Below are 18,786 nucleotides of genomic sequence, written 5' to 3'. Positions count from 1 at the left end.
TCCTCCAAGTTTAAATGAGACCATCCAGGGACAGAATGTTTTCCAGAGCCGGGGGTCCACCATTGAGACTGTACTGGGGAGGCGGAGAAGCGCAACAGAGTTCTTGCGACCCCAAAGCGAGATAGGTTAGAGAGCTAGCATGGCAGTCCCCCTGGGTTTAAGGTCCTGCTGTTAAATGCTAGGTCTGTGAACGGTAAAACAGCTGCCATTCAGGACTTAATCCTGGATGAAGTAGCAGACCTAGCATGCATTACTGAGACCTGGTTGGATGAGCTGGAGGGGTAAACCTTACCCAGCTCTGTCCACCAGGCTTCGGAGTGCATCAGCAGGCCAGACCTGGGGGGCGGGGAGGCGGGATTGCGGTCGTCTATCGTGATTCCATCGTCCTGACCAGGTGCCCTGTTCCGCAATTTTCAGGGTTCAAATGTGTCCATCTGAAAGTGGGTAACCGGGACAGTCTGGGGCTTCTACTTGTGTACCGACCACCCCGCAACACAGTAGTCTCCCTGCCAGAGCTTGCGAGGGTGATCTCTGACATGGTGTTGGAGTCTCAGCGGCTTATTGTGCTGGGAGACTTCAACGTCCACGCGGAGGCCACCCTGTCTGGCGCAGCTCTGGACTTCATGGCCACCATGACGACCATGGGATTGTCCCAAGTGATATCAGGGCTCACCCATGTAGCTGGCCACACTTTGGACCTAGTCTTTGTTGCAGGCGGGGGAAATGTCGGTGTGGAAGAGCAAAACATTCTTCCACTGTCATGGACCGATCATCATCTGATCAGCTTTAGACTTACTGTAACCTCTAACCTCCGCAGGGGTGGTAGGCCCATTAAGTTGGTCCACCCCAGGAGACTTATGGACCCGGATGGATTCCTGTTGTCTCTTGGGGATTTTCCTGCCATGCTGGCTGATGATCCTGTCGATATCCTCGTAGATCTCTATAACACTGAGGTCTCTAGGGCAATAGACACGATCGCCCCTGAGCGTCCCCTCTTGTCGCATCGGTCCAAACCAGCCCCCTGGTTGACTGGGGAACTGGCAGTGATGAAGCGTACGAGGCGGGGGCTAGAGAGCCGTTGGCGGAGGACTCGAAGTGTATCCGACCGAACATGGGCTAAAGCCTCTCTTAAGGCATACTCCGTGGCAATGCGCGCAGCCAGAAAGACTTTCTTGACTGCGCGCAGCCAGAAAGACTTTCTTGACTGCGCGCATTGCGTCTGCAATTAATAGACCAAGAGAGTTGTTTCAGGTGGTCAGGGAGCTCCTCCATCCCCCTGAGGGGGAGGGGCCTTCTGACCACCTGACAACCCGATGTGGCGAGGTCGCATATCATTTTGCAGACAAAGTCGCTCGAATTCTCTCCGACTTGGACGCTGACATTAGTGCAGAACCAGGGGATGTAACCGAGGCACCTGTCTGTCAGATTTTATTGGATTCGTTTCAACTTGTTCAGCCTGATGATGTTGACAACGTTCTTGGAGAGGTGAGGGCGACCACTTGCATCCTAGATCCTTGCCCATCTTGGCTTATCAAACTTGCCGGTGGGGGGCTGGCTGATTGGTTTACTGGTATCATCAATGCCTCTTTGCAGCAAGGGCATGTTCCATCTTGCCTTAAAAAGACAATTGTGAGGCCCATATTAAAGAAGGCGACTTTAGATTCATTATTATTGAACAACTACTGGCCAATCTCCAACCTCCCATTTTTGAGCAAGGTCCTGGAGAGAGTGGTTGCTTCGCAGCTCCAGGAATTCTTGGATGAGACCGATTATCTGGATTCGTCACAGTCTGGCTTCAGGCCTGGTCATGGGACTGAAACGGCTTTGGTCGCCTTGGTGGATGACCTCCGCAGAGAACTAGATAGGGGGAGTGCATCTCCTGGACATCTCAGCGGCTTTCGATACCATCAACCATGGTATCCTTCTGGGGCGGCTCTCGGGAATGGGTCTTGGGGGCATGGCTTTGCAGTGGCTCCGCTCCTTCCTGGGGGATCGTACCCAAATGGTGAAGCTGGGGGACATCTGCTCGGACCCCTGGCCTTTGACCTGTGGGGTCCCGCAAGGTTCCATTCTCTCCCCCATGCTTTTCAACATCTACATGAAACCACTGGGTGAGGTCATCCGGGGTTTTGGAGTTCGGTGCCATCTTTACGCAGATGACACACAACTCTACTACTCTTTTCCACCAAACTCCAAGGTAATCCCCTACATTATCCAATTTCCGTAAGGTGTCGGCAGGTTTTTGAGTAATTACATTGGAATACCGCCGATTTCTGGGCCTGAATATATTGTACAAGATTTCTCTAGCCTAAAATGATACATTTTAATATATTGGGTTTATGGTTCCCATCCCCTTGATCAGGTCATGTAACTATTATTTATTGCTATAATTGTATTATTTTACTTTGCTTAATCATGTGTTATTATGTTGCTATGTAATGTTTGTGTTGTTTTTATGATTGGAAACTGCCCTGAGTTCCATCCAGGAGATAGGGCGGTATATAAATAAAGTTTTATTATTATTATTCTTTATTATAAGGAGCCACAACCACACTCCGGGGCAGAGAGTTCCAGTGCCAAACAGCTCTCATAGTTAGGAAGTTCTTCCTAATGTTCAGGTGGAATCTCCTTTCCTGTAGTTTGAAGCCATTGTTCTGTGTCCTAGCCTCCAGGGCAGCAGAAAACAAGCTTGCTCCCTTCTCCCTATGACTTCCCCTCACATATTTGTACATGGCTATCATGTCTCCTCGCAGCCTTCTCTTCTGTAGGCTAAACATGCCCAGCTCTTTAAGCCGCTCCTCATAGGGCTTGTTCTCCAGACTCTTGATCATTTTAGTCACTCTCCTCTGGACATTTCCAGCTTGTCAGCATCTCCCTTCAATTGCGGTGCCCAGAATTAGACACAGTGTGATTCCAGGTGTGGTCTGACCAAGGCAGAATAGAGGGGTAGCATGATTTCCCTGGATCTAGACACTATACTCATATTTATGCAGGCCAAAATCCCATTGGCTTTTTTAGCCGCCGCATCACATTGTAGGCTCATGTTTAACTTGTTGTCCATGAGGACTCCAAGATCCTTTTCACACGTACTGTTGTCGAGTCAGGTGTCCCCCATACTGTATCTTGCATTTCATTTTTTCTGCCTAAGTGGTGTATCTTCCATTTGTCACTGGTGGACTTCATTTTGTTAGTTTCGGCCCATCTCTCTAATCTGTTAAGATCGTTTTGGATTTTGCTCCTATCTTCTGGAGTATTAGCTATCCCTCTCATTAGCTATCCCTCGCAAGTCATTAATAAAGTTGTTAAACAGAACTAGGCCCAGGACGGAACCTTGCAGAACTCCACTCGTCACTTCTTTCCAGGATGAAGAGGAAGCACTGGTGAGCACCCTTTGGGTTCGTTCGCTTAACCAATTACAGATCCTCCAAACTGTAGTTTTGCCTGGCCCACATTTGACTAGCTTGTTTGCCATAAGGTCATCGGGCACCTTCACAAAGGCCTTACTGAAATCCAGATACGCTACTTCCACAGCGTTCCCTGAATCTACCCAGCTCATAACTCTATCGAAAAAAAAGATCAGATTAGTTTGGCATGATTTGTTTTTGATAAATCTGTGTTGACTATTAGCAATGACCGCGTTCATTTCTAAGTGTTTGTGGACCACTTCCTTAACAAACTTTTTCAGAATCTTGCCTGGTATTGACATAAGGCCAACCGGACGGTAATTGTTTGGGTCGTCCTTTTTTCCCTTCTTGAAGATAGGGACTATATTCGCTTTCCTCCAATCTGCTGGGACTTCTCCCATTCTCCAAGCCTTTAGAATACTCAATAAAACAGAAATAGATGTTTTTCTGAAACTCCCTAACTTCTTCCATTATCCAGTGGATATTGCCAATTTGGTTTCTGATTCCTCTGCCTTGGCAATTTGGTCTCTCGTTCCTCTGTTGTAGACTTTATCTTCTTGGAATGTTTTACTGACCAACTCTATGCACATATTCTATAGGTGGGGGCAGCAATAACAATCCTCATTTGTACAGTTGGCAATGCCTTTGAAGGCAAAGGATATCACTGGCATCCTAACTGTGACATGCCTGCACTATATAGTAAGAATGCTGAACCAATGGCCCCACTTCTGCAGATTTTGTGGATCTACAGCTTCTATCAGCCGTGTCAGCCAGGGTAGATGCAAACTGGAATCTTACACACCCAGAGGACCACACACTTTCTACTTCTTCTCACAAGACAGTTACCCTGCTCCCAGGGCCGGTTCTTAATGGAGGCCCATGAAGCCGCCGCTTCGGGCGCAGCCCTTGCTGGGTGCACTCGAAGCAGTGGCGGCGGTGGCGGCGGCGGGGACCATTGGGTCGCTTGCTGCGAAACAAGGAAGTACTTGGTATTCTCGCGAGATTTTGCGAAATCTCACAAGATCTCACAGAAATCTCGCAAAATCTCACGAGAATACCAAATACTTCCTTGTAACCCAATGGTCGTCGCCGCCACCGGTAAGTTGGGGGGGCGTAATTTCAGGGGGGGGCTAGGTTTGCTTACATACTGCTCCTGATCTCAGAGACTCTTTCTGATTCTATACATGTATTTCTATATATATGAAACAAACATATTATTGTGTTAGACAAATTTCCCTCTTAGGACTTCATCCCACAGGTTTAGGGATCTGTTTTCATGTGCTTCGGAAACAGATTCCCACAGAAGTCCCATAGAGGCCATCACATGACACAAGGGCACTTCCAGTGATACTCTGTGGGGCTCCATTTCCGTAGAACATTGTGATGAAGCCCTAGACCCATCTTTCAGAGTCAGATGTTTCCTGATTCCAAATGGAGAAAAGTCTAGAAAGCAGGGGAAAGATAGGCATTGACATGGTAAGAACATGGGATGGCTGGTCATCCTAGAAGATGCTTCCCCCCCCCCCCCACCTAGGGGATGAAATCCTTAATCCAATTAGCTGAAGCAAAGGAACTGCATCAAATGTCTCTGGAATGGCTACTGATTTGTTTAAAAAACTTTCCTTTTGGTTTCATATAGTTCTGCCTGAGCTTTTTAGAAAGAAATAGAACTTTATGAAAAAATGCCTGTCATCACAAGGTACGGGACTTACCTGTCTTTGCACAGGCTTCCAAGGTACCATCTGGCTCTTGGTGAGTGAATGATAACAAAAAGCTGGGATCCTCTTTAGGGCTACCCATCACATCGGTTCCTTTTCCCTCTCTATTAATTGCTTCTGGTTTCTTGGAAGAACTATGGACTGTCTCCTTGAGACCAATTTCCTTTTCCTTTGATGGACTCAACAGAGCCATACTATTTGGAGGTGTTTTTGCATCTTTCAAAAAGACAGCTGTTCTCTCCTCATCTTGGGAAGACTCAAGGGAAGCAAGATCATTGTTTGACACCACAGTCATCAGCACAGCTTTTTCCTCACCATCCTTGGGTTCTTTCTCTTGTTCTGATAAAGCAGTTGAAACAACTTTCTCCATTCCTTGTGGATGCTGCTGGGTTGATTTCACAAACCAAATATCAAGGCTTTGGTGGATTTGGAAGAATTACAGCCAGACAACCTATAATTTTAAAAAAAAAAGTCAAAATGGCTCACATTCCAAAACATTCAGAAAACTGAATTTCAAATAAGTTCTTTCCAGGGCTTCTACCTAGAGAAAGTACCTTATACCTAGAGGCAGTACCTTACACACTAGACTGAAGAATAGCAAATTCTGTTTAACAACTGAGAAAAATAAAATAAAATAATATAATATAAATGTATATGTATAGGCAGTCCCCAAGTTACAAACAAGATTGGTTCTGTAATTTTGTTTTTAAGCTAAATGTATATTTAAATCAGAACAGGTACTTTTTAAAAGTTTTAGATAGCATAGGGAAGGGTTTTACCCCTGTGGCATTTGCTTTGCTATCTGTGCCCCTTTTTCAGAAGATTCTACCTCACTTTCTGTCACTGTGATAATTGGATTTTGAAAAATTTGGCTAGTTGTGGAAACAAGGATTGGTGAAACCTTTTCCTCATGATGACTCTTTCAGGAGTGAATTTCCCTTCAGAGGGACAGATTTCTCTCGCCTTCTGTTGTCTCACCACCATTCTGAACTATGAGTTGTCTGTAAGTCGGATGTTTGTAACTCTGGGGCTGCCTATAGTGCCCAGTACAACCCTTATACAGATTTGATTCTGCCATAGGTGGCTGATCAGCATATCCTATACACTAGGAGAAGAGAACCTTTTTTCTGCCATTTGAATATGTATAGAATCATTTGCCGGTCATACCTTTATGTATATATTTATTTTATTATTACAAATAAATAATAATACAATTATATATAATAAATTATACACTTATATATTAAAATCAAATGCAAGTTCCAAAGGCCATGTGGCGCAGCTGCCTCCACTTTGACTCATACAAGAGAGAAGAAGCAGGCCCATAGTGGCTCGGAGGAGCAACAGGAACCTGGTTAAGGTGGCAGACTGGGCAGCCATCCTTCCAGGGCAAACCCAATGATTGTGTGGGGGCTTATGCTCTGCTGGGAAATTCATGAGCAGAAACGGCCCAAATTGTAGGGTAAATGCCTGAGAGGTAAAAGTATAGTAAATGTAACCCTCTCATCTACTGGGACAGAGAAGAAGAGACAGGAAGGAGGGAAGACATAGCTCACAAATAGCAACCTGCCTCCCACCTCCCGCAATGCTGACAATTCAATAGTCGGCCTTCATCCCTGTGCCAACCCTGCAACTTCAAAAAGGAAGCAAAAAGGATCAACGTAAGTCACGACTACTGATCCTGTGGAGCATCACATCCTCCTGACCTAGTCTTGAAAAGAGCAGAAAGAGGCCCAGAGGAGGACAGCCTTGCTTTGATTGCTGTGCTAATCCTGCATCTTGGATTTGGAACATATCAGATGTTTGTATCATCGACCTCTGGGATCTTTTGGTGCCTTGTCATTTCCTTAATCTTCACCTGAGATTCAGTTTGTGCAAGGATTGTTAAAGGCACCAGATTAAAGTCAGTACTTGGTTAGTATTTGGGTAAAAGACAAATGGTCAGACCAAATGGTCTTGGGGGCCAATGCAGCCCCCCATCCAACATTCCCCAGCCCTGCTATATACAAACTGACTATTGGCTTACAGATTGAGTCCATGTGTCTATTTATTGAATTCACAGCAGCCATTCATTCAACTGTTGGCGGAGAAAGCTATTTTTGCCATTTCCCCCATCTCTGTGGCTCTCCATTCCTGTGTACTCCCAAGCTCTCTGGAGAATATTAGGAAAATACATGGGGATTTAGAAGAATGAAAAAATCATGAGAAACTGTCCCTGTTTCACTGGAAGAGAGTCCTGTATGCAGAATTCAGGGTCATCACCAGTGGTTTACTGGGAAGAACTTACTTTGAAGTAAGTACTACATAGCATTATAGCCTATAATTCCTTTTCCTTCTCAGAAACTGTAGCATCTAGATTATCCTTCAAATTATAGCTGCTAAAACTTTTTTAAAACCCTAACTTAAATTCAAATCTGAGACATGACCATGGGAAGCAAGTATAATTCCTGCTGTATCTTCACTGATTCAAACAAAAAATAAAACAAAAACAAAAATAATACAAATATATCAGTCACAGACTTATCTGTTTGCCTACCCACTGATTTTCAGAATGCTTGACTGGAGAAATCTTAATTTAAAACAATTGAAATAATATCATAACTACAGGAGAACCTAGAGATACATTATTGCTTGGTCTACTGGCACTACTAGCAGGTTTTATTGAATTGAGATAGAAGTCTGAAGAGCCAATATTAAGAATATCAATCTGAATCCCAGAGAAATCTGTTATAAGGCAGAAATTGGCATGGGTCAGTGTTGCGCACTGGCCAGTGCCAGCAGAACAACAAATGCAATTGCCACTAGGAGGAGATAAATGCTGAAGTGTGATACTACGTGAGCCCATGGATGTCTGAGCAAACACACATGGTTGGCAAAGGATGAATTTAAGATGAAACACATAAGAAAACAGTTTGGGAAGCTTTCCTGATCCCCCCAACCAATCCACCTGGGATGAACCCACTTGTTGCACTTTCTTCCATACAAGCTGTTCCTGCATGGCATACATATTCACTAAACAACACAATGGCATCTATGATATGCTTTCTCCCATCTGTTATGTTGTGATGTGTGCCAACACTGACCTTGTGAATACCATTTTCATTCACAAATATGATGCACAAGAGTAACATAGTCTTTTTAAATGCTCTGCTTGCAATAATCCTAAGAAAGTTTTTTTCCTCAAATCTTCTATCAGAGTTTTCACTGTGTGAACCTTGGGTTGAAGATGTAGACAGTACATGCCACAATAGGCTGCCTCTGACAAATGCTACTACACAAAAAGCACTGACCATGCTGGACGGATGCCCTGCCAGGACTCCCTTTGCTGCATACCTTTACCAGAGAAAGACACAGTAAGCTATTCAATATTTAAATTATTATGATTACTGTTGAGTAATAATCAATTTTATGTGCCACTTGTTGGAAAGGCAATACAGACACACAAAATGCATCCTTTATCAACACTTGAACAGCATCCTTTTGAAAGATGTTCCACTATATAAGGCAGAATCTTTATCATTTGCCACTGATGCCATTAGAAAACACACAAATTAAACAGAATGGTATTAACTTCAAATATCAACACTAGTTAATAAATAATATTATAGTTTGAACACATTCCATTGGGACGTCCTCAAATGATCTAGGAAAAGATGCTGAAACAGCAGTTCAGTTAAAGTTGTTTAAATCAGAAGAGCACAAACCTATGCAGCTTTAGGTTGAAGTAAATTTCACTATATTACTCTCAAAAAGCATTCACAGCATCATAGCGTAAAAGGGGGGGGGGCATTTCTTCTTGTATTTCCAAAACCAATATCATAATCACAGAATTAACAAAATGTCAGGCACCTCAAAGGGCTTTGCTGATGTATTTTCCAAGGAGAAAATCAATCTGAGGAACTTGATCAAAAAATTATGATATCATGCATGCAGAACAGAACTAAAGATTTGTCCCAGTCACAGCAAGTTTAAAATCTGAATTTGAGCAGTGTTGTGTAGGAAGGAAGATTCAAGATTAATAAACAGAACTGAGAAGCAGCCTAGCTGAAAATATTTTCTACTCTGTAACAATTACAATATGAGCATAAAGACAGACTACTGAAAAACCTGGGGATAGTGTCACAGGAATGTTGCAAGAAGCCCTAAATGTTGTCCTCCTGAGAGGCAGTAGCTTTCAGAAAGTAAAGGTTTTGCACTACAATTTCTCTTTGTAGTCTCTCTTCCCCCTGACACCAGAAGTAGTGCCATGAGTATTTAAACAATTCCATTAACATAAGATGCTAGTTTCCCGAAAATGCTAAATACAGTAGAGTCTCACTAATCCAAGCTAAACGGGCCGGCAGAAGCTTGGATAAGTGAATATCTTGGATTATAAGGACTGATCAAGGAAAAGCCTATTAAACATCAAATTAGGTTATGATTTTACAAATTAAGCACCAAAACTTCATGTTATACAACAAATTTGACAGAAAAAGTAGTTCAATACGCAGTAATGTTATGTTGTAATTACTGTATTTATGAATTTAGCACCAAAATATCACAATATATTGGAAACATTGACTACAAAAATGGCTTGGATTATCCAGAAGCTTGGATAAGCGAGGCTTGGATTAGTGAGACTCTACTGTAGCATGATTACATTTGTTGTTGTAACTGCTGTTGTTGTGTGCCTTCAAGTTGTTTCCAACTTACAGCAAGCCATTCATGGGGTTTTCTTGGCAATATTTGTTCAGAGACATTTGTTTTTTCCTCCCTCTGAAGCTGAGAGAGTGTGATTTACTCAAGAATACCCAATGGGTTTCAATGGCCGAGTAGATAATGCATACCCTGGTCTCCAGAGTCTTAATCCAACACTCAGACACCTACACCATGCAGACTCACACTGCCATTAAGTAAATGCTATACTGTGTTTGGAATCCTGTATCCACCTTCAGCAATGGATGGAGTTACTGAAAAAATAATTTAAGATTTCAATGCATATCAACTACGCCATAATGAAAAAGTCACAATTCACTCCTTTGGTTGTAACCATAAGACTTAAAACATGCAGTTGACATTTAATTAGTGCCTGCCTGAACATGCAAACAACCTGGAGCAATTGTTCTAAATTCAACAAAACAGACCTTCCCACAAAGTCATGTTTTAATTAACCTTTATTATTGTTATATTAAAATGTCACAAACATGGTAAAATTTGTCTTCACCGGAACTCTTCTTGAGGCAGAAATGGAACAAAATTTTAAGCCCTGGGAAAGTTTACAATATTTAGAAGAAGTTAGATCTTGAAGTTCAGTGCCAAATACACAACTGTATTTATCATATTCCCACTAAGAAAAAAAATCCCATTACATTCATTTCTGATGTAATGACAAGGAAGCAGACCAAACAGCACAATTACGTGATCAACAGATGTTAGTTGGCACACAAAGAGTTGTTATCTTCCATCCAGACATACAATCTGCCACCAATGTGAAGCAAATAACAATGGCCCATGGGTGAGCAGCCAAAGGGAAAATCGTATTTCTGCCTGTGCCCATTTTTTGTCTGTTTATAGTATTTCTATACCACTGGCCAATTTAAAACAAGTTTAGGGCAGCTTGCAACCAGTGTAAAGGTAGCATGAAAGCCATCTAGCAGGATGTAATGCAGATTTCAGGTAGACTGTTTTAGAAGAAGGAGTAGGCAGACACAACCAAGAAGATTCTCTTTCCAATTGCCACCCTCCTTGCCTCAGACAGTGCCCCCATCCTGGAGAAGGTCTGTATCGCTGATTTTAAACCATGGGCAAGTTCATGAAGACATCCCCTCAAGCACTTAACTCTAGCTCAGGGATTCTCAAACCTTTTCAGTCATGGAGTCATATTTGAAGCAAAAGTTTCTCATGGAGCCCAATAAATGTTTATATATTATATTATAATATATATTATGTATATACATCAGGCATAGGCCAGGACAATGGCAGGTGGATGGATAATGTTTGTGTGAACTAATTTACGCAATTCAAAAAAAAAAAAAAGGAAAGAAAGAAAGAGCAATACAATATTTAAAATGAAGAACAATTTTTGCCAGCATAAAGTTAACAGTATTTCAGTGGAAGACCGCCGGGACCATCCAGTCCAACCCCCTTCTGCCATGCAGGAAAAGCACATCAAAACACCCCGAAATTCGCTTATAGTCATCGACAGATGGCCACCCAGCCTTTGAAATAGTAATAGTAATAGTAATGATAATAATAGAAACCCTAGAGGCCATCGAGTCCAACCCCCTCCTGCCATGCAGAAAAAACAAAACCTGAGTGGTGGGAGGGAAATTGGGTTTTGGAAGCAAAGAAATCGTGCGGGGGGGGGGGGGGGTCTGGGTGCCAAGGAAAAGAGTGTGGAGCACAACTTGAGAACCCCTGCTCTAGCTGTCTGTGACTTTCTTTCCATAACCTAAAGCTTCCAATATTATTCTTGCTGTCCTCTCACCCCCACCCCGTAAGAAATATGGAAGCAACCGTAGGAGCAAAGGAATTGAGTCATTTTGTCAACTCTGAATGCTACAGGTAGGTTTTTAAACTGTTATGAGATCTGAAGTTATAATTAGAAAAACGACAAAAAATACATTCCTGAGACATAGACAGATATGAACCTTAGAGCTACAATACGGGCATATTCGCAAATGCCACCTATAAGATGCTTTTAGCAGTGTCTGGTACAATGACAGTATGGTGATAATTCAATCTAATCATACATTTTAGATACTAGCCATTTCTCCTTCAGGTCTTATATGCTGTGACTTTTCCCAGAAAGTTCAATAAAGCAATCCTTTGAAGCCTTTCATCAGGCTGACAAAGAGAGAGAGGGAAGCAAAGTAGGTCTACTATCACCAGTCCTCTTGGGAAGCTGCTTCTCTCGACCTAGCTGCCATTTGGCAGCTCTTCCACCAGGCTGAAGTTAAGAAACTAGCCCTCCTAAAGGGCCAGGTACACTGGGCTTTTTTAAATAACCATTTCTATCAGAGAGAAAAAATGGATGCTGTCTTCCAAAGTGATTACAATCAAAGATAATGAATGGAGATCTTGCTTGCTATAACTCAGCGGAGTAAAAGCAACCAATCAACCATAAAATAAAACTTCTGATGGGAAGAGAACTTCCATCCTAGACTAAGGGTCCTTCTATATTGAGAATTAATGCGGGCTCAATTCAGCATCTGGGATATTGGATCAGCCCTGCAGGATGGCCAGATACGGACTTCCTGAACAGCCTCCGGGGTGGCAGGGAGTCCTGATGGTTAGCTGTGCCGAACGTGGTTCAATGCAGCACAGCACCCAACTTAGAGGTCTACCCTGCCCCCAGTGCCACAACCAGAACACTTGAGAACAAGGTAGATGGGTGTGGCAGCTGGGGATAGCTGCAATGTTGGGGGGGGGACGATGATGAAAAGCAGATTGCCATCCTGCATCCCTGGGCCACCTGAGCCTGAAGAACATGGATAGCAGTGAAGACAGTTGTGACTGATTCTATTTAGTAATCAGGCTAACTGTTTTCACTGCCCCTAATTTGGGAGGAAAGCCCAAATCATAGGTAAGGATTTGGGCTTTATTCTGAGTTAACTCAACTTGGGGCAAGTCCGCGTTAAAGTGGTTTTGCCTTGGGTTAAGCCATATCAACCTCATGCAGGGCTAATCCAACTACACATGGACCTAAGTGGTTAGTGTAGATGAGCCCTAAGTGAGCAATTGCTATTCAACCCACATCATAGAGGATTTTAATGGCAGCTAATGTCTATCTCTGCTATACATTCGGCCCTCCACAATTGCTAGGGTTACGGGTGCAGGAATCCTGCAAAAGTGGAAAAACTACAAAAAATTAAATACTCTTTTTAATCCTAAAGAAGACTTCTCTAGGAATCCATAGGAAGTTGACCACAGAGTTGTGATGGATGATCTAGAAATTCCTAGAGAGGTGGTCTCTCTAGGAATCTTTAGGTCCACCAGCATGCTTCTATGGTTAACCACTTTTTTATCGTGTCAGAAGCGACTTGGGAACATAGTGCAAGTTACTTCTGGTGTGAGAAAATTCGCCGTCTACAGAGACGTTGCCCAGGGGACAACCGGATGTGTTAGCTGTGAGGCTTCCCTTATGTCCCCGCAAGCTAGAGCTGACACTGGGGGCAAGGAGCTCACCCCGTCTCGTGGATTTGAACTGGCAATCTTCAGGTCAACAACCTAACCTTCAGGCCAGAAGTTCAACCAGCAGAAAAGTTTAACCCATTGCATCACCGCGGCTCCTCATGGTCAACCACTGGCAGAAGCTGATCACAGATTTGCACTGGAGTACCTCAAGGCAGAAAGACCATATTAATGAAATCTGCAAAAGTTAAACCCACACATGTGGAGGGTCATCTGTAATGACACCTAAGAAAAATAACCAGGGAGGCCAAAAGAATTACTTCAATAATCCTGCCTGGGCATGGGCAAACTAAGGCCCGGGGGACGGATGCAGCCCCCTGGGTACTGACCTCAGGCCCTCCTCATTTTCCCTGTTGTCTTGGCATAGGAACATGGTGGCCCACTGCGTCCTTATGCCAAAAAGATAGGGGATGAAGGCACGTAGCAGATGAGAGCCCTCTGGATTGTTCTCAGACACGTTGTGTCTCAACCTCCTCCCGGCATAAGGATGATGTGAACGACACTCTGATGCCGAGAGGACAGTTCAAAGAAGGCACGCGGAAGCTGAGAGCCCTCCAAGGCACACTCAGCCACTGCCTGTCTCACTCTCCTCCTGGCATAATGCCAAGAGGACAGCCCAAGGATCGGGGGAGGAGGATGGGAAGAAGAATTGGAGCAGTCGTTGCGTGTCCTGCCTTCCCAGCATAAGGATGGGATAAGCAGACCCGTACTTAAACTGAGAGGACAACCTGAGGATGATTTGGGCCTTGCCCTGCCTCCTCCTGGCCCCATTCTTTCCTGAGCTCTCTCCACCCAACATGTGCCCGGCCCCCCTCCCTCCTGGCCCGGCCCTCCTGGCTGGACTCACAATGCAGCCCCAGGGCAAAAATGTTTGCTCATGCCTGCTCTATACAGATGTCATGTATTTTAGGTTACAGTAATAGTATTATTTTATTTTAGCTCAAAAAAAATTCACTCCCGCTCTGGGTCCCCCTGGGGGAGAAGAGCGGTATATAAATTAAATAAATAAATAAATAAATAAATAATAAGCTATTTTGCAGAGTGCCAGATCTATAAAACACTATACACATGCTATAACTAAACACATAGGGGGAACTATGTTTCACACTATTGTTTGTAACTAAGTAGACCCTGTAAATTCACCATGGTGTCCCTTCAGATCTGAACATAATTAATATTTAAAATCATCAACACTTCCTTTCATGCTTACAAATCAAGTTACTTTCTATTATCCTTACAATCAAATATACCTTTAACTCTCATAGCACAGTTTTTAGGTTCCATCTGAGCACTTTCAGCAAACTTGGCACTACCTTTACTATTTCACCATCAACATTCTTCCCAAGGAATAGAATCACCTCAGGATCACAAATCGAAATTGTGATGGATCTCCACTTAACAAAGATGGCATGCGTGGGTTTTGCGAAGATATGTGCCAAATAAGAATCTGAACAGAAAACACTTTCCTTCAATTTAACTTGGAAATGTTCCCAAAGTTGCTGTTCAAATTTCTATTGTAACACACCAATGTAGTTGATCAGTATTCAAATTTCACAAACCAATTTTATCAATGTTTACTAGAGAACTGTCTCATTAGGTTAAATATCCTGAAGGCATCACATCTTCGAAGCTAGGCAGAGTTGTGCCTTATGCCAAGGAATACAAGAGGCTACAGGCTATATTTCAAAGGAGGATAATGGCACATCACTTTTGAGTATTCCTTGCCTATGAGAGCCCTATGAAATTATGATGGTTGCCATAAGTCAACAGGTTAGTTGAAGATGCACATGCAGGTACACACTTTCTTCCAAGTAGGTAGAGCTGGGATTGTAGTCTGAATCACTGTCCTACCTGACTCTTTAGACCAGCTGTGCCAGCATGTCATTGTCAAATTGCCAGAACTAAGGTTCCTGCCAAATACCTCGCAGGAAGGAATGACAGGAATATTTGCAGAACAACATTCTCAATGCCATGCAAAAATAAGTAGCGGATGAGTTTTATTCTATGGCACATATTCTCAGATAAAGAAAGATGGGACTGTAGCCTTAAAGGTATGTGTGTGCATGTGTGAAGTTTTACAAAGAAGATTTATCTAAGACAAGCCATACCTGCCCAGTTCAAAAGCCTGGGCTCATTAAAACTTAATGGTTTATCACTTGAATACCCTCTTGTAAAAGTAACTGTATGTGTAGATAGAGAGATAGGATGAGCATCTCTTTTCTGGAATTCTGAATTCCAAAATACTCTAAAATGTGTTGTTGAAGGATTTCATGGCCAGAATCACTGGGTTGCTGTGAGTTTTCCGGGCTGTATGGCCATGTTCCAAACATGAATCAAGGAATATGAAAGGTACTAGTGCAGACTAATTCAACCAGAGAAGTCAGCCATAGCAGAGCCCTTGATGAACCAACCTGGACACAGCATATTATTTGAGAACACGGAAATGCTTGACCACTCTAACAACCAGCATGTCAAACTACACAGAGAAGCCATTGACATCCATAAGCATGTGAACAAACAGAAAGGAGGAAACCATGAAATTTTGGAGGAGGGATACTCGGTTTGTACATAGAAGGAAAAAAATTATATGAAACATACATTAAAAGCTATTAAAACACATTAATGCAATTTAGCTTATGGAGAGGAAGAGGAGGATTAAGTACATCTATTTGCATTTTACCTAGCTGCTAGCACCCACTCTATTAACTTGTTTTCTATTTCCACCCAACAATTTTAGCCCAGTTTTAGATATTTTAAATGATATTTTAAGGATTTAATATGTTAGTAATTATGTGGACTTATTTTACATCATGTTCATTTATGTTGATTTATAATTTACGGAGTTGTTCCTGAGTTGTTTATTGATTTGTTTATGTATTACTGTTGGCATGGAATGTTTGCAATTGTGTATTTTGTTGTGAGCTGACCTGAGTCCCTTTGGGGAGACAGAGTGGGTTATAAATGAAGTTTCATTCATTCATGAATTCCAGGTGGAAAAGGGGAGGCCCTGCTCTTGGTCCCACCACCTTTGCAGGTGCGACTAGTGGGGACGGGAGACACTGGTGGGAAGAGAGACAGGACCTTCTCAGTGGTGGCCCTGCGGCTGTGGAACTCCCTCCCTAATGGAATTAGATAGGTCCCTTCCCTCCTGTCATTTCCCAAACAAGTGAAAAGTTGTTTTTGGGAGCAAGCATTCGGCCCAGCATAACTATTGGTGCAATACAGTTAGAATTGGCTTTGGATTGATGAATATGATTATTTGGATCTATGCACAATAGTCATCTGATGTATACATATGTTGTTTTAAATTGTTGCTTAATTGCTTCTAATTGTTGTGGTTCGGGAACGAAATAATGCCTCCAATGTAAGCTTCGGGGGGGGGGGGGGGGGGTGAGAGGACTGGATATAAATGCCTTAAATAAGTAAATAATTAAATCTTTGGAGGAGGGATTGTCAACCTATACATCGAGAGATGCCATGGGAAAGAGAAGGGCTGTTTAATAATGCCCTCAAATAAACCAACCCACCATCTCTGGGCCAAGCAAGAGGCAATCGGTTCCTTCCCAGGGTTTGGAGAAAAGGGGTTCCCCTCGTTTTCTCAGCACCTAACCCGAGGCGCCCCCTCAGCCCCCCCCCCATCTCAGAAGCCCCCCCCTTCCCTCCGTGTCCACATTGCCCACCTTGCGCCGCACCTGTCCCACTTTCAAGCCCCGCGCCACCTCCGGGACCTCCCGCGGGACCCGCTGCTTGCCTGTTTGGGGCGCTGGCAGGCCATCCGCTCCGCTGCCCGACGGGCCGAGCGGAGCCAGTCCCGCCCGTGGCCTACCTGTCACTTTGCTCCCTGACAGCGGCAGCAGAGGCAGCGGCAGCAGCACCCGCTCCCTCAGTCCCTCCCTCCCTCCCTCCCTCCTTGCCGCCTGTCACTTGCCCTCCTCAGCCGCTGCTCTCCCTCTCGCTCTCGCTCTCCCTCTCTCCTCCCTCCCTGAGGGCGTACTCACCCTCGCGCGCCCCGCTCAACGGCTCCTCGGGGCTGGGCGGGCTCGCGCGCTTCCGAATCTCCCTCAGCACCTTCCTCTTCGGCCCCCCGCCCGGCTCCGGCCTCTTCAGCAGCAGCAGCCGAGGCCGCCGCGCAGGGGACATGGCTCCTTTAAGCGTCCCCCCGCCTCCCCCCCCCTCCGCGCGCGCCGTCCCACCAACTCCCCCCCCCCTCTCTCCCCTCTCCTCCCTCTCTTCCCGGCCGGCCCAGCTGCCTGCTCCGACCCGGCTGCTCCCCGCCCCTTTCCCCCCCTCCCCCCCGCTCAGCGTCGCGAACACAGAGCGTCTCTAGCAACGCGACGTCCGCCGCCGAGGCGCCATGTTGAGAGAGGCAGAACTCAAACGCCATGATGTCATGGGCCGGATCCCGCCCCGGGCGCCATGTTGAGAGAGGAGCTGAGTGGAAGGGGGAGGTTTGTCAGTGGTGGCGAAGAGCCTCCCATGGCTGTTCTCGCTTTTCCCCTCTGGCGTCTGCGCCTCTAGGGCGCCCCCTCCTGGCTAGGCCTGTTCCTGGCCCTCGAAAGGCCTAAAGGCCCCAAAGAAGGGACGCGGCCCCAGGCTCTTTTGTCCCTTGAGATGGGACTGGGGGCCGACATCAGTAGGCATAACAATAAAGAGGTTCAATGTGTTGCCGAAGGCTTTCATGGCCGGAATCAATGAGTTTTCCGGGCTGTATGGCCATGTTCCAGAAGCATTCTCTCTTGACGTTTCGCCCACATCTATGGCAGGCATCCACAAATGGGGTTTAGATATCTGTGGAAATGTTCAGGGTGGGAGAATAAAGAGGTTTGTGCATAGTGATTCTATCCGTAAAGGTAAAGGTTTTCCCCTGACATGAAGTCTAGTCGTGTCCGACTCTGGGGGTTGGTGCTCGTCTCCATTTCTAAGGCAAAGAGCCGCCATTGTCCATAGACACCTCCAAGGTCATGTGGCTGGCATGACTGCATGGATTCTATCCATGCTGACCCAGAATTTAGCCTTGCCAGCGACAGTGCAGGCAGAATTGTGGGAGTTGAAGTCCAAAACACCTGGGGAGGGGGGCGAAGTTTGCCCAGGCCTGGTGTAGCAGGTCTTGGAGGTGGCATGTGTAGTGCAGAGCTTTCCAAACATTTCATGTTGGTGATATGGTGCTTTTCAGATCTTCATCATTTCGCGACATAGTGATTCAGTTTTACTAGCAAACCAGATAAAAGATACAGGCACATACATAAATTGTAATAACAAAATGTATAGATACAACATATATCATGGAAGCGTTTCATTCGTATTATTAAAAATATATGATTCATAAGAGACTTATTTATACATAAGAGACTTATATACACTGCCTGTATCCCAGACCCGCCTGGTGGGAACAAGGGACAGGGCCTTTTCTGCTGTGGCCCCCCGTTTATGGAACTCACTGCCCATCGAAATTAGGCAAGCCCCCACTCTTTTAGCCTTCAGGAAAGATTTAA

At 44.5% G+C, this 18,786-nt stretch overlaps 1 protein-coding gene across 13 annotated transcripts in view; it reads right to left on the bottom strand.

Moving 5' to 3' along the window:
• wiz (WIZ zinc finger) overlaps positions 1-17,452 on the bottom strand; it is an 83,942-nt gene extending 66,490 nt beyond the window's left edge. For 4 of the 13 annotated variants that reach the window (XM_062970727.1, XM_062970734.1, XM_062970729.1 and 1 more), the window contains exons 1-2: positions 16,975-17,103; positions 5,117-5,573 (exon numbers count right to left, since the gene is read on the bottom strand). In XM_062970727.1, the coding sequence (XP_062826797.1) occupies positions 5,117-5,492 (376 nt within the window). In that variant the 5' untranslated portion in view covers positions 5,493-5,573; positions 16,975-17,103. Of the gene's footprint in view, positions 1-5,116; positions 5,574-16,974; positions 17,104-17,292 lie in introns of those variants that run through there. The other 9 variants (XM_062970736.1, XM_062970735.1, XM_008104249.3 and 6 more) reach the window with 8 other exon arrangements.
• Between the last annotated feature and the right edge of the window lie 1,334 nt (positions 17,453-18,786).

Source organism: Anolis carolinensis, chromosome 2 (genome assembly GCF_035594765.1).
Source record: "Anolis carolinensis isolate JA03-04 chromosome 2, rAnoCar3.1.pri, whole genome shotgun sequence".
In the NCBI taxonomy this organism is placed as follows: domain Eukaryota; kingdom Metazoa; phylum Chordata; class Lepidosauria; order Squamata; family Dactyloidae; genus Anolis; species Anolis carolinensis.
This window is presented reverse-complemented; position numbering and strand designations above follow the sequence as displayed.